Source organism: Nesoenas mayeri, assembly GCF_963082525.1.
Source record: "Nesoenas mayeri genome assembly, chromosome: 7".
NCBI classification, from domain to species: domain Eukaryota; kingdom Metazoa; phylum Chordata; class Aves; order Columbiformes; family Columbidae; genus Nesoenas; species Nesoenas mayeri.
The window spans coordinates 30482084-30499023 of NC_137551.1; the positions used below are offsets into that span (position 1 = coordinate 30482084).

The 16940-nt window shown below is 39.7% G+C and overlaps 1 protein-coding gene across 11 annotated transcripts in view; it reads left to right on the plus strand.

Moving 5' to 3' along the window:
• VTI1A (vesicle transport through interaction with t-SNAREs 1A) overlaps positions 1-16940 on the plus strand; it is a 265072-nt gene that overhangs the window by 207357 nt on the left and 40775 nt on the right. For 4 of the 11 annotated variants that reach the window (XM_080347524.1, XM_080347519.1, XM_080347516.1 and 1 more), the window contains one exon: positions 7546-7946. The exons of the other annotated variants lie outside the window; for them this stretch is intronic. Coding sequence is in view for 1 of the 4 variants with exons in the window: in XM_080347519.1 (XP_080203645.1) it covers positions 7546-7582 (37 nt within the window). In the remaining 3 variants the exon portion in view is untranslated. Of the gene's footprint in view, positions 1-7545; positions 7947-16940 lie in introns of those variants that run through there. 11 annotated transcript variants of the gene reach the window in all.

Below are 16940 nucleotides of genomic sequence, written 5' to 3' on the forward strand. Positions count from 1 at the left end.
ACCTCATCACGTCTGTCCTCTGTGCCGCTGGAGACCAGTGGGGTACACTGGTGCATCCATCCTTCTTGGGAAGGACACAGCCAGCACTGCTGCCCGTGTGGCCATTGCCAGCTCAAATCCATATTGCTGTGTTGAAGGTCATTCCTTAAGTCTTTTGTTTTTGCCTCCTGCACAAAAGACACATCTGCAGTTTGTTAGGAAGAGAAAATACAAAAGGTTGGTGTCAATGCTGCTGAATGGATGAATTTAACAGTGAATAGTAAGCTGTGTCTGGAGGTTTCAATGTCAGGGTGGCCTTATTACTGTACATACAGAGGATTTTATAATCAATTGCAAAGCTGTATGATGCTTTTGACATGTGACATATATACAAGGCTGCACTAATCACTGATTTAATATAATTCTTCGCCCTGTTGTGAACACTGTCATTTGTTTTGTGCACAAATCATATTAAACCAACCACCAGCTATAATTCTGGAAATTGGTGGAATATTCCTATAAAGAAGCATAAAAGATTGTAAAGATTGAATAAGTTCATTGTCTTAGTGACCAGTTGGGGGAGGGCGGCTGTCCTCTTTAATTTTTTCGTCTTTAAAAATACTTTGTGGTTCAGCAACGCAGACACTGCATATCTTTGTACCCCCACACAGTCACCATGTTAATAACTGTTTGCTAGTTGTGGTCAGTTAATTTAAAAAAGCTGGCACGCTGGTATTATAGGTTGCAATAGATTATTCTTGAATCAAATGTAGCATTGTTTCTTCAAACCAAACCCTTACCCATGACAAAATTCATTATAGCTCTTTAATTTATAATAGTGTTTGAAAGGATGAACCTGAGATTAAATGAAAGGAGGTTCAGTTTCTTGATGTTTTTTCGAGCCATGCATCATCCTGTTCCTGCTTTAGTCTTGCTGCATGTGTAGACTCAGTAAGCGGTTACCGTTGGTTCGGGGATATAAAACTTGTTTGTATTATTGCAAATGTGAAAATAGATTGTAAAATGTTCACTGACATAATATATTCTAGGACCTCACCTATGTTTATTTCTGCCCTGAATGTATGTCATACACATTTGTATTATGCACATAAATGCAAGGGAACCAATCTAGAACATGTTTTATTCAATGTATTGCAGTGGCACAAAACCTTGAGGCCCATCCTTGACTCAGTCACTGGAAGCCTGACCATGTGTTTGGGGGTAACTGTGCTCTCAAAACTCACTTGCCCTGTAGTAGCTGTTGTACTCCAGGTGGTGGCTGATACCCCCAAGCAGCGTCACTTTCTGACATGAGACTTACCTGTTTACAGGCTGGAAAGAAGAGACTGGGGGGAGCTGAAAAGCTTGAGAAGCAATTAGTAGCTGCTAGAATTAAAAGCTGAGTTGGGACACATCAGTTTCCCTGCATCAGTGACTGGGAAATGTTGTGTTTTCCAGTCTGGCGGGAGCACTGGGTTTGAGAGATGATATGCCTGATCTTCAGTTCTCATTTTTGAAAGTCCTGAGTTCTGTGGATCCTAACTGATATGCCCACATGCACAGGTGAGCATGTGGCACTTCAGCATAGATAGAGATATTTTTAGCCTCCCACTCACCATGTCAACCACACAACGCTGCCGTTGTGCCCTTTCTTACAACATTTGCCAAAGAGAAAGTTTCTGGTCAAAAGGAGAGAGAAAGAGATATATACAGACCTGGTGTCTATTGCCCTTTCCTCATCCATCCAAAAAGTCATGTGGCCATGTCTAGGGGAGCTGTGGGGGATGGACCCAAACATCTGTAGCTATGAATAACTTGAATTTGGAAATGAGTAATTACAACAGGAGAAGCAGAGATGCCTTCTCTAGACTGGTCAGTAGATAGAAGATTCATCTGATGGATGAAACGTGAGTCTCCAGTCTGAATTAGGAAACTGGATCTTTCTTTCAGATCACAGAGGAGCATCGTAATTCTCGAACTGTTGCTTTTTTTGAGGTGGGATGAGTGTGTGCCAACTTATTTTCTGGTTTACCATATAAAAATAATTGGTTTGCAAACTAGTATGCACTGGGAAAGTTTTCAAATTCTTGAAAACTTTTGTAGGATGAGAAAATGGATTCCTGCTCGTTGCCACGTCTGAACTTCAGGAAATGACCCTGTGCACCTCTGCACAGAGTGTTGTTTGCCATGCACTTGGAAACCAGCACATACCTTCTCTGTTCAACACATTAAGCAATGGAGATACAGTCCTATGGCAGGACTTAAGCATGTGTAAGGGATGGAGAAGTAAAACGTATACCATTTTAACTCCCTGTGTTTGAATTCTACACACACATAACTGGCAAGTATTATGAAAAGGAAAAATATCAGTTGTTCAGGCCAGTGAGAAAAATTCTTTAATGGTGAAGATTTCTAAAAGCAAACGGGTTGCTTCCATGAGGAATTCAGAAAGAAAAATGTGATAAGTTATAGTCAGTCATTAACATTTGTTGAACATTCTACTTATTATTAGTGTTTCGTATACTTCTGGTTCAAACATTTCATGGAAAAAGAGTGGAATAAATGGGGTAACACTAACCAGATGGTCCTGTATGTGGAATTTCTAAAGCTTTTTGTGTACTTTATGTTGAAGATAACAAATCATGCAGGTCAACAGCTAGTGTCAGCTAGTGAGAAATGATTGTGCATTTTAAGGAAAAAAAAGCTCTGGAGATCTTAGTCGCATTGGTGTCAGGGATTCAATTTTGTGACTTTCACGTGGAAATGAAGATGCTTCCAAGTGAGGCAAACTGCTGAAGAAATATTTAAAGAGAGGTTTGTTTAGATTCCAAAAACTAGGTTATCATCGACACATTTAGGTTCAGGACATCTCCTCCTTGCTTTTCATTTAATTATGTTTCTATTTGATCTTTGGCATCTGCAGAGGATAAAATATAGGAATAATTAAGAATAGAGCTAGCTGATAAAACATTAAGACTTTTCAATATTGTTTCTTTATATGTTGTTCTTAAAGTTAAAAAAGTCAGAAAAAAATCTGCAGTATGTTTTGCTTTTAGCGAAGTAGCTTCATATGTTTTAACATTTTGAGAGTCACACACTTGCTAAGAATATCTGTCTGATCTGTGGCACATCTAAGTCATCCATCCCTCTAGTATCTTGCCAGGTCAATGTAGTCCTGCTGAAATATTTTGATACAGAATTTCATCCAAATAAATAAATAGTGTATGATGGTGCCATCTATAGCCTAGACAGCTCAAGGGACTCGTAATTAGTTATATAGCCTCTTCCTTAGGGATCGTTACTTAAGATCAGACTCGGAATGTCACTTCTAGCCACGGGCTTGGCAAGTTGAAACAGTGGTTTCTTTCTGATCCTTGGCAATGAGGTAATGTCTAAGTCATCTGGGGCGAAGTAGAAGTAGAAACTGAATTATAATTTCACTTCCAGAACTGATTTCTCAAACTCATTTTTATGTAAAGGCAGTGTGTCAACCTTTTAACTACTGTCTACCTGTTCCATGAGAACAGATGAAACCAACCTCCAGATATATCAGCCAGAAAACTTTTCACTTTCTCCTTTCCACTAAAGGAGACAAGTGTTGACATAGTTTCAAGTATGTATATATGCCAAAGGTGGTTGTATCACAGAAAGCAGCAGTCAATGCAATGAGCAGCTCAGAGATAATAATCTTTCTTTCACAGGACAATCTCTTTCCTGTAGCTCAATAGATACATCTAGACAAGGAGCTACAAAAATGAAATTTTCTTAAAACTGAATTGTTTACCTATAGCCGGCTTGTAGGTAGACTTCAGAGAAATGAACCATTCTGGAGATGCAGCAATGGTTTTAACTTTTTGATCTAAGGTTAAAGCCTCAACTGTAAAAAACACGGCTTTGGTAGAGTTCTATTGTTCAAATCAATCTTGAGATTAGAAATTAGTGTATTCCTACAAAGGAGAACATTTTGGATTTTCTGCTACCTTATTTTTAAACACCAGCAGCATTTACCCTTTGAATAACTCCTCAGGATAAGATTGTCTCTTCTAGAAGATACTTGCTGTTAGTGTCAGAAGAAATTTCACTTTCAACACGTACAGTGAAGCAATGTAGAGGTTTATTCAGCGTGGCATCTTCCATAGATGATGCATCCATGAGTGTTTTTCAAAGTAGTGCCATTTTCTAGAACCAGAGCTGAAGGACAATGGAAGAGCCATAGGCAATGGAGTGAAGATGACCTTCCCAGTGACAGTAAAACCAGATTCTTATGTACCAAATTGTGGTTTGTTAATCATATTAGCACCAGTGACTGTAGTGGAGGGTGGACAGAGAAGCGTGGGAGGATGGTGTTGTGTGTCTTGTGTTATTTGTAATGCAGCCAATGGTATTTCTTTGTTGTTTCCATTGTCATGAAATGACCACGCACGGTGCATTTATGGGTTCCCATTGCAGTGACTGTACTCATACCCTTCTTGATGAACTTAAGATGAAAGTGTAGGTGCTAGTGCACTCTCATAGAGGCAGAGAGCCCACATAATATTTGTCAAGCCAGGGACCAGTAAACCTGCCTGGGCAACATTCTCTTTCAATTTTGTGGGAAATTAAAAAATGAAAAGGCATTTTCTGAAGCACTGTTTGAAAGACAAACACAAAAGAAAACAACTTTTCCCTTGTAGTGTGTTAGGTTTGTACATCATATTTTACTGATAATTTTAGACTATTGGTAAAGATTGGATCAAGAATTGACGTATTCTCTGTTATGTGTGTTTGTGGATAGTATCTTCTCTTGTGCAGTTATCTGTGTATTTATGCTTTGGTTGATGTGTGTCCATGTTTGCGCAAAGGTGTATTTAATTTTTGCTTATGATGCTAGATGTGCAGTTCTGTCTATTGTTGTAGCCTTTTTTTCAATGTTTCCTTGAAATAGGTATAAAAATAGGGCAAGAGAGACCTGTTTCATCTTCAAATTGCCTTGGTAAATACCTGCCACATTTACCTAGTGTTATATTTAGACTTGAGCTGAAGAAATCACTAAAACAGATGCCCGAAAGCTTCTAAAAGTGATTTAGTAGGAGACTTGATATAGAGCCAGCGGCTCTGTTATCACTTCCCAGTCACTGACTAAGGCACCAAGCTCCTCTGATGTGTAACCTGTTGGTGTTGGCAGCTCATCTCTTCTCAGGCTATTGCAGCACTGGCTTCTCCTCCCTAATTATCGTGGCCTGCGCCCTCCACGCACAACACGCGCACACACGTTCCCCTTGGCCTCGCCAGGGCTTCGTGCCACCCTGCGCATCCGCCTCCAGTGTTTTCCCTGGGTGGGAAATCCCGTCAGTCCACGGAAAGGAAACTTGGGCACCAGGTTTGCATCTGGCAGGTCCAGCTGGGATGCTCCAGCACGCAAGAACGTAACAAGAAGGTACAAGTCCAGCGCTGTACTGTTGAAGTCCAGCAACAGCAACTCAGCTGTGAACTTGGAGAGGCTGGAATTGTACACATGTTTACCATATAGTTAAAGTAAAAAAACAATTTTGTTTAGTTCAGTAACTCAGTTCAGTTGATTTTACAAAATGTTTTGAGGTACTGCGGTCAAGGATTAGACAGTGGACAAAATATTAAATTATTATTTACGAAGTATTTGGAATTTCTAGGGGCAGCCCACAGGCTGGAGGCTCTGCATAAACCAAGGAGGGCCATCCTCTGCCCTGAAGGGCTGACCTTCTCACTTCTGTTTCCAGGTGCAGAACTACAGTAATCCTGACTGAATGTGCTATTATTGTTCAGTAGTAAAAACCACAATTGGGGTGTTTGCAGTGTGAAATCTCTTGCTGATTTGCGCCCTGATCTTGCAAATACCACTGTGCTCGTTGTTATGTACATGCATACTCCCCCTGAGTCCTCCAAGTTGTATACATAAATGTTTTCATAAGTCTTGGAGATCTGGTTTGGTAAGTGCAAGCACAACGTGTGTAATGCACAATCTCAGCTGCCGCTGGGATTCTGAATTTCTGCCTGGAGACACATACAGCAAGCTTCAATATGAAACCACTCTAAATTTAATTTTTAGTATTATAAGCTTGATTTATGTGTGACAAGAACAGTTGGTTGGGATATATGGAAAGAAAATGTATCCCATCCATTAGCAAAGAATGCAATAATTAGGAAAGGAAGAGACCTGGCCCTGAACGTGTGATATGACTCAAAATTGTGTCCTCGAGTCATTATGCAGACAAAAACCCCCACCACTCGCTTCAGTGCAAGTTTTGCATGTGTAACAGCTGTCACAGTCAGACCATTAATCAGCTGAACCACCACACAGGTGGAGGATGAGAAACCACCTTCTGTGCTAGAGGTTGAACATAAAGATTATTTGTCATGGGGTCTGTCTGTCTGTGCTGCTGTAGCAATGCGAATCTCCAGTGTAGATCTCTTTCTCCACTGACATAAGAAGTTTTTGTACAGTTCCCTCTACTACACACAGAGGAAAGAATTGTAGTTAGATGCTAAAGAGACTGATTTTTTTGCTCTGAGCTGTGTTTCTCCCCTTAAAACTACAGCACAGAAGACTCACGTATTTTACTTCATAAATTAGCATACTGTGAACTCATATCAATTGCATACAGTTAGATAAATAAACAGCTTACTTTTGATTGTGTGTGTTGAAGTACCGCAGGTTATTTTGTTAAATGATGTCATTTATCATTCCCTGCTGTATGTAATGACTACTTGTGAAAAATAGAGGCTTTTCTCTCCTGTCCATACCCAAACCAAAAAAAATTATATATATATATATATATATATATCTAATCAGTATAAGCACATCCCTTGAACTACAGGTACTTTCTACCTCCTCTCAGTTTGTATCACATGATATGACAAGACATCAAATGATACAAGGATATGTAATGTGACAATAAATGAAAGATAAATTAGAAGGATGTTTTTTGGATAGACTGTTCCTTATTCACTTTGGATGATAAGAATTTAGTCTTAATTTCTGACATATTCATTTTATCAGCTAAATTTCCTAATTTGTATTATTACAGATAATTACCAACATATATTTATCCTTAAAACTTTATTTGTTCAATTAGAAGGTAGATTTCAGCCTTTATCTTTGTAGGTAGCTGATCCAAGACAGTTTTATGTAAATGGCTTAATTAATTGGTACCCTTCAGTTGAAACAGCAACTTACAAAGGAAGTAATCCTTTTCGAGTGGCATAAGCTGTTTTAAAAAGGCAAAAAAAAACCCAGAATATTTTTCTCAGGCACCTTGGCACACAATTATAAGTTATTTGACAGAAGTAAATGTAATAAACTGCAAGGCTTCTTCCCAAATTATGTCTTTTCTATGTAATTAAAATAGCATCAACCTTAAGTGCAGTGGCTCTGTAAGTCTTCAAATCTACATTATTAAGAGGCTTAATTATGCAGAATTACAAAACTTTCTTATAAATGGTTCAACGTGTTGGTGGTAAAGATGTGATCTGTGTGGCCTACTTATTAAGTTTGCAATCTCTCTCAAGCAATTAGTTGTTTCCAAGAGTTTGGGTCTCTCTCCCTTCCAGGCTATCCTTGGAAACCCCTGACATGCAATGCTGTTAGAGGATGTGGTGAGAGGACTTCTTCTTTGTGGCCATCCAACAATGGTACCGATCACTCCAGATGACCGTCCACCACCACACTGTTGTTCACACAGCTGGGCTCGCCTGGATTGCAACTGCAAACTGGTGTCTTGACATGTAGTCTAGAAAGGAGGAAAGAGAGTTTTGGATATTTCCTCTCCTCCTACCATACTCTGAGGTCCATTTGTTGTAGAAGCTAAGCCTTCAAGCAGTGTTTTCCCCAGTTGCATTCTACTCTACAAACGTAAGGGGCACTCCATAGTGGATTTAAGTTGTAAAACCCAGAAGAGGGTTGTTGAGATCCCATGTGTGATGATAAATCTCTGCCTTTCTTTAGCCTTGATTCTGAGTGTTCGCATGGCACAGTGTGGACCTCTTTATTAGTCTTGTATTTCCCCTTCACGAGACTAGTGGGAAGAAATAATACATGATCTTCTTAAAAACAATTAATTCTTCATGTCTTTAATAAGGGAAATAAAAAAATACACACTGCACTCACCTCCTCTGCTGCTTGCTGTTATGTTGTTTCTGAACTTCATACCCAGCTGGTGATCCTGGGGGAGGGAGGAGGGATGAGTGGGTGAATGAATGCATGTCTAGAAATGTGGCAACTTTTGAGTAGAGATGCTCCAGTGCTGTCCTCATTATTGTCCCATTTTATTTGGCAGAATGACTCTTTTCCCCTTAAACGTGCAAGGGTTTAATTAATACATTCCAGTTGTCAAACCCAGTTCAGCTTGATGAGCAGGAGAGTGTAGAAAAGCTAGATTATTTGTTTGCATCACTAGGCAATGGGGAAATACCTCCTCCATTGGTGTTCTTTGCAAATAGTGACAGCAGCGCTCTGACAGAGACAAAGGGATAAAAAATGTGCTGGAAGGACTAGAAGAATTAATTTGTAATAGATAATTGGATCTGTATGGCAGTGATACAAGTTTGGAGGAAACTCGAGCAGCATTGCTCTCTAGGATTTTAGGTTTCACTCTCTTGTCAAAATAGCATCTGCATGCCTTATGCATTTTAAAGTTTAAATAAAAATATACATATCTGTCTTCCTTATTTAGCTGCCCTGTTCATTGTCTGACAAAGGTCTGGATATGCTTATTTCTATTATTTATTAAAACTCAATAAATAAATTTTGCTGTTTGCTGGGAAAGTGGTACGGTATTGCTGTTACTTTCCTCTCTTGCAAAAGCTAATTTTACTCTTGCACCAGCCTCTGAGACAACTGTCTTTTGAGTTTTGCAAGCCTCGTCTTTGCTGACTGATCCTACAGCAGGTCCTCAGGGAAGGGTGTAGCTCAGTGTTACAAGAGATGGTGTCATTCTGTGGAAGCATGGGTCCGACCTGGCAGGGCAGTGAATGTCGGGATTGAGACACTACTTGAGTTCAGTTCTGTAAAGAGACAGTGACAAAAGCAGAATACAGTGGGGATGTCTTCCCGGTGACTCCAGCTGCTGAGGTGAGCTGGTGATGTCTGGACCAGTTGCAGATTTTTCCAAGTTGGCAAATTGTTTGAGGTCCCTTCCAACCCCTAACATTCTGTTATTCTGTGAATTATATCTAAGTGCAGTGATCAAGCCTATAGATCATAAATGTAAATAACTGTGGCTGTTAACAGAGCAACTTAAATGGCGACAGTGTGTTATTTTTTTTTTTTTTAATAAAAAGCTTTATTGGAGGATGATCAACATTGTTCCTCTCCTTTTAAATGGGTGTTACAGGTGATCCCTGAAATTATAAACCTGGGAGGCACCTCAATATAAAGAAATATGCTTGACAGAATGATTAAAGATCAAGTTATAAAAGACCTAGATGAGGATAATATGATGGGGACAAATCAGCACGATTTCTATAGCCCGTCAGATTTCTTTGAAATAGTTAACAAATAATGGATAAAGGAGAACCAGTGGATATAATTTATTTAAACTTTCAAAAGGGTCGGATAAAGTCTTTTAAAGGAGGCAATTAAGGAATCTTGCTAACAATGGGGTAGGATGTAAAGTCTTGTCATGGATTTAAAACTGATTTAAAGACTAAAAGTTAAAAGTAAGATTAAATGTCCATTTCTTACTGCTGGAAGGAGACAATAATGGGTGTTCAGGAGCGGGGCTAGTAATGGTAGACTTCAATTTATTTTTTTTTTAAACATATATATTTTATTCAATTGCTATTGTGCATAGAATATAATTAGGTAGTATTCCATAGGAAATACTATAGGTTAGTATTAGGGATCTGTGTTATATAGACTGCTCTAGTGCTGTCATGCTGTATTGAAAGGGAAAAGAAGTAGGTAAATAGCGCGAAGAATAGCAATAACATTGCCCCAAAAAGACGGTTCTCCACTGGAAAAACATCATCTGTGCATCATGCCACCTAATCTAAACTAGTGCAATTCATGGAACACACCAGCCCAAATCCAAGAACAAAATCAAACTTCAATGTAAAATGTCCAGGGAACTTTTGTGCAGCTTTTGTTGAACTCTCTGTTTATTTACTGCAGTCAGTTTTGGCTGCGGTGGATCTGTAATCTCTGCTGGTGCTGACATCAAGGCCAAGACAGCTCTAGCCTAAGGCAGGACTAGGGAGGAGGAGAAGGAGTTGTGGAATACCTCTACAAAACCAGACTGGTTTAGATAACATGGTTTTGAACAAGATTTGTCACAGAAAGGGCAAAATAAATACACAGAACAGAAACGTGCGCACAGTTAGAGTGAACTTGTAAGCCATGAATCTGTCATAACTTATCGGGCAAGTGACGCTGGTGCCATCCCACTCAGGTCCATGAGGACACCTCCAAGTGCAACAACTGAGATGGGAGGGTTCTGCTCCGTGCTGGGTGTGTCCTTATCTTCAGGAGACTGTCTAGCCCAGATAACAGGTGTCCTCCCCCATCATCTAGCAAAGATGGAAGAATTTGCAGAACAATTACAGATGTTGAGTAGGGAAATCCAGATGAGCAAAAATTGAAACCTGTGATTATTTAACATGGAGAGGAGAAAGGTGATCAATTACAGAACGAGTACTACAACAAAGGCTGATCAAAGGCTTGCACTTACTATCCTCAAAGTCGAAAGTCATCTGTATTTAATGGATACGTGAAGGAGAACACTTCTTGCCCCTGGTAATAGCAATCTTTTGACAGAAGGTATTGGTGCAGACAGTCAGTTCTTAAATCTTGTAGCAGCGTCCACTATCATAAAGAATATCACGTAACAGAGTTAGCCAAGATCTGCCTGGTACTGAATAACACCAAATAAAATCACTCATGTTAGTCACTCTGCCCCCAAATTTCTGCACCTTGAATTTAGTATGCCCCTGATGAGTGAGGCTATCAGGAATGAAACCGAATGCAGTGGACTGTATTTAAGCACAGTAACAGAATGATATTTTGATGGTTAATTTCTTTGATCTTCTGTTGAATTTAAATTTGCCTACAGTGGTTTCCCAGTTTCAATTAGTACACAAAACAAACTTCATGTATTTTCTGAGATTATGTTCTTCATTATACATTGCTGTAGTTTTATGTGTTGTTGCCAAGAAATCTGCTTTTGACAAATTGCACAGGAGGCATTTTGAGATTGTGATGGAGTTGATTGAGTTTTGGCCAAATCCTGTACACTTTTATCACTGAAGACTGAAATACAGATGCTCGTTACACTAAAATATATAGAATTTGCTTTGGCCCTGAAAATCTGTGTCACGTTTTAAAATAACCAATTTGGGTACAATTTGAGTTAAGTGGCAAGTAAACAATGCAAATGAAACTGTTTTGTTAGCTAGAAAGTAACTGAAAATCTGCAACTAATTATAAATTGGCAATACACAAGTCTCCAGGAAGCTGAAAGGAATACTTTGCTGATACATTGTTTAGTTATATTCAAAATTAACTTACCCTGCACAGTTTGTGCAAGAGATTTTGTTGCTTATTGTAACTTTACTTTTGAAAAATTAAACTACTCACATTTCATAAGAAAAAAGTGTAATGTTTAAAATCAAATATAACTCTTCTTTTTTTTTTTTTTTAATTTTTATTTCACATGGGCCTTGAGCTTCAGCTTTTGTATGTAGGTTTGAATTTCTTCAGTGTTTGTCAGTATTCTAAGTTTTGATTGGCACCTTCATTGTGTTTTTCAACTCATCACCTCAACACATTTCTCATGCATTAAGGTAGCTGTACAATACCTTTGAGAAATAAGAATGTGTTGTCACATACAAGAATAAATTCTTTGCTTGTATTTGGTTGAAAAAAGTATGGGATTGGCTAGAAAGCATCTATTGTCAATGCCGCCTAGATCTGCAACACTAGGAGCTAGTCAAAACATGCAGATAATTGTCGTGTAGATTCGTGCTGCCAGAATGCGTGCCATGTGCACGCATCAGGTTTTGGTGAATATCAGCTTTTGTTGTTGAAGAATTATTATTTAAGTAGGACTGTGTGAATACACAATTTTTTTTTTTAAGAAAAAAAAAAAAGGATAAATCAATGTATTTACTACAACTCGGTTTAACAACCTTTGATGTATATAACATCAATCAGAAAGCATTTCACAGAATTTAGAGAAGAGAGATGGGGGAAAATATTGGTCTTAGAATGCTCTGAAATACCCTTTATCCCAGCGCAGCCATGCTGAAAAGCTCAATACTGTCTCTTTTTTTGGTCTTGTCACCAAAAGCCCCAAGAGTCTCCACAACAGACAGAGACACAAACTCTATGCCCCTGCTATAAATAAATGTTTTCAAGCTCATCCAAACTCAGAGTTCTTCAAGTAGACTGCACAATATGCAAAGTAAGAATGGCAGATTTTTTTTTGGGGGGGAGGTAACAGTGCAGTTATTGTGGTATTATTCTGTATTATATATAATATAAAGATATATATATATAAAAATATATAAAGATTAAAAATTACTTCTTTGATTCAGATAGGTTATCAACAAGAAGAGTCTCTGGGAGAACTCCTGACTTATAGTGCCAGGCTATCACCATTAAGTCATATTCACCCACCTGTCAATCGCCTTCTCTGTATAAAGCATTTCACAAATAAGTGCTCTCCCTTGACAGTCTTTGACTTGAAGAAATTTCAGGCTTGAATTTTGTACAGCCCTGTGCTGTTTCTCCATAAACCAGTTGAATCATACATTCTTCTGATATTACATTTTTAACATAAAGTCTTGTAGTCAACAACTAGTAGAGATACCTTTTGAAACATCTGAAACATGGTGTAGAAATGGTTCAGTACTGGCCGGCAATACAGTGTGGGCTCAGATAGGATGTTCTGAAAGCTGTGTTGGGGCCAGTCAAGCTGGGGAGGGGGTTTCCTAGTTAGACCTGTGCTGAGGACATCCAGGCAATCTGTCATTAAAAGGAAAATGCTTCAGCCAAGGAGCAGGAATAAACCTCTTTCCTTTCTGCAGTAAACATTTCCAGATAGGCCAGTCTCATGGCCCTTGTGGAAGTAGCTCCATTCATGCCATTTGGGACTCCAGCATGCGAGGACAGGTTACAGATTGAAATAAATAAATACTCAGCTTTAAAAAAAGTGAATCTGCATCCAAAGCATTTTAATAAAAATTTAGCTTGGGTCATGGGGAAGGAGGGGATAAAGCACTGGGGGAATGGAGAATATGAGTCATGGTATCCAGTCTGAAACAAATCTTTGAGCATGAGTCACAATATAAAGTTTTAATGCCTTGATCCCGCCTTTGACTGTGCTGGTATGTAATGTTACATCCTGTAAAATCGACTACTGTTATGTGTTTTGTGGTACTGTGCACCCATATAACTAAGCTCTGAGCTCTAGACTTTTATAGTCTTTATTTTTTAAATCCTATAAATGCTGTTGGACTTGACTTTCTGGAATGTTGAACAGATACAGCAAGATTTTTCTACACCTCCTTCCCACTTACAACCCCAAATAATTAGTGGATGTGTTGCATCTTTTGATAAAGGCTTCTTAGAGAGCTGTTTGGTGAATAAGGCCACACAGAATGTGTCATTGTTGCTGCTGCAGGTTTTTGAGTTTGTGTATATTATGGGTACTGTATACCACATAATAATGAAAAGCTATATGCTCCGGTCTGCTGGTTCACTACACAGTCTGTGTGATTACAAATTGTTTGAATAACAGTGGACTATTGAAACTCTATCCAGATGTGTGTGTTGCTAATTATGGGAATACCCACAAAAGCGGATTATCTCTTTTGTTACCATTCCAACACGTTTAAAAACAGGAAAGCGAAAAGCATGCAGGCAGCAAATACGAAGTAGTTGTACATGTTGAGGATGAAGACTTTTCGTAATTAATTCCCAGGAAACAAAAACTCTTGACCTGGCAGAATGCATTTCTGGAGTGTAACCAGATGCAAGTTAACGCACAGGAGAGACATCCCAAAGTGGCAGGTTCTGAAACAGTCTCAAAACAAAAATGGCATAGCTTCATTTGCTGCAGGGAAAGTCAAGGTAGAGAGAGACAACCTGAGGAGACTGGTGGGGAGGGGGATCTGAGCTACTGTCAGTTTTCTGGCACACTTATTAAAAAAATATTATAATAATGCGATATGAGATTTTAGAAGGACAGGCAGGGGAAAATGTGATCTTGTCTTTCCAGAATTTAAGTATTAGTTTACTGAGCTGGAGCACTGTCTAGAGGGGCCTTTAGGATGAACAGTTCTCAGAGTGCGAAGGACTCAGTTTGTTTCCAGGCACCACGCTGTGATGATGATGTTTTCACATTGTCTTCCACAAGCGCCGTCTGCTGGCTTTTGGACAATCATGTCTAATTTAAAGTGACCCACAATCACTGTCCCTTCCCTTCATTTCTTGAGTTGCCGTGAGTCACGTAGGGGATGAAATAGAGAAGGTGGAAGAAGAAAATACCAGTGACAGAAGTTCAGTATGGGATCCAAACTGTTTGAGAAAAACATAGGACCAGATGAAAAAAGGTGTTGAACAGCTTAGCTACCTGTCTCCTTCACAGCTTGTGATGAGGAGATAAGTGTTTTAGCAACTTCCACTCAAATTTCTTTTTTTTTTCTCCTCTCTTTTTTTCTTCTTTTTTTTCTCCAAAACGTTGGGATTAAACTGCAGAAAGTCTGTCTCTTGCAGCTTCTCTGGAAGAGAGATTGAATATCTGAATTCAGACCTAACCCCATTTTGTACAGTTTAATTTAAATAAAAATGATGAATTTCCTCCTGAGTGATTAATAGCCAAGTGTGGTGACACACAGGAACTATGAGCTTGACCTTCTAGGTAAAGGATAACTGCTACGTTAAGTTGATTACACGATTTCCCTTGAATACGTTGACAAGCAGTGAGCATGGTTTCCATGACTTCTGGTCTTGTAAATGCACACTTACAAGTAGATTTGCCTGTTCCTCTGAAGCAAGTCTTGCGTTATGTGTGACATGTGTTAAATAAATTCCAAATGGCCTAATGTGAGATCTGGATTCCCAGCAGCCAGGGTCTGTGCGAATGGGCTGGCCTCCCCGGGGACTGCAAAGTGTGAAATACTCTGAACTGGAATCCCCAGCTTTTTGGAAAATTTCATATCCTCTGAATGTCTCATAGGCTTATGAATTGGCATAGTAATTCTCCCTCCTCCTCCTTGAACTTGTAGACTGAATTCTTCTGTGTTACATGCAATGAACCTTTTGTCAAAGTTCCTTTCTTCCCCCAAAGTTGTCAAAGATGCTAAAAATAACCACATAGTGCACTGATACATGTTTGTGTAGGTGCAGAATCAGCCTGCACACTGACTAAAACTTATTGTTTACTTTTTTTCTTTATCAAGCTTCAAAATCTGCAGTAGAGGACAACTCCTGACATTCCCCAGGGAAAGGGCTACTGATGAGAAAGCAGTCATCTCCATAAGTTTCTCGTGTGTTACACATGGAAGATTAGCAATGATTTTCTCTGTTGGAAGGTATGAGAGGAGGGAATCACTGCAAGGAATCCCCAGTGTCTTCTGTGGGGTGCAAATAGACTGTCTTGACTTGCCGGATGTGCAAGATGGAAAATAGCAAGTGAACCGGTGGGGGAGCAGCTGCAGTGCAGCTGAGAGGACTCTGCTCCTGTGTGTGGTGCGGAGGGTCCCCTCATGGGCAGAACTTGCAGGGGTTGTAGCCCTTGGCCACATGGTACCTCTGCCCCTGGGTAAGCTCAGTTATGGAGAGCAAACAGGCTACAGGGGAGAGAACCATATGAAGAAATCAACTTAAAAAGAAAAATACTAGTTCTTGACTTTAAATTACTGCTTTGAATCAAGCACGCTCTACAGCCAGTTTCAGAAAATGACCTTTCACAGTGCCTGACTTCTGCTTTCCTCAGAGATCTGTGGTTAGCACCTCTGACTGAGTGGAGAAATGTGCCATGGAATGATTTGGATTAGAAGGAAAAACGTTGGACATGCTGCCTCTGTGACTTTCCTTCACTTGGGGAGGTTTAGACAATCTCTCCTACTTCTCAGGAGGTTCAGTGGACCATAAAACGAGCTTCCACATCCTGTGGAGATCACTCACCATGTGTGCTGCCTGTGGTCCTAAGGTCCCTAGGTACCTAGAAGAGCTCTCTTCCCATCAGGGCTTTTGCATGTCCGTCCTACTCCCTGCTCTTCTTTATAAACCTTCAGGCTTCAAGCAATGCTTTGCAATAGCTGGATCAGCACCAAATTCAGCCTATGTCCAGCGGAGTCCTTTTGACCCGTTCCTGTCTAATTCAACACATATCCAATTTCCCAGGAGTTGCAAAACTTGGTGAATCACCTCCCACCTGCAAATCCCAATCCCCTGAAATTAGGCTCTCTCCCTTCAAAACCTCTGGCTGAGTTTTGTTTCTACAGTTTCTTTTTCCATGCTTTGGGAAGGAAAGTGCTTTGTCAGCAGGTTGGTGTGCTGTCCCCATGGCCAGGCAGATTAACAACCCAAAATGTGAAACTCAGGACACTCCAACCCCGGTCAAGTCCATGACCCATGGGCTCAGAAGTGAGAGGCAATTACAAGCGCTACCTTTGCAGTGATGAATCATCGTGAATAACTTTTTTCCTCCCTCTCTCTTGTCCTTTGCGTGAATAGTTTTTTGCTTAAAGGATTCAATTGAAATGTTTCCTGTCTCTTCCAGAAAGGAGGCTGTTGAAAAAGAGATCATCTTTGTGTAATGCAGCAGGCAATACAGTAGGTACACTAGGCTGTCTTGTCCTTTCTCTGTGATAAGCACTACACTGAAATCTACTGTCATTTCTGTGGATGTGTGAATATCTTTCTGTAATGGAATAAGAGTGTTTGCAAAAATGGCTACTGAAGTGCCCAGCCAGTACACTTATTCCAGGAGAGTGACAGGATA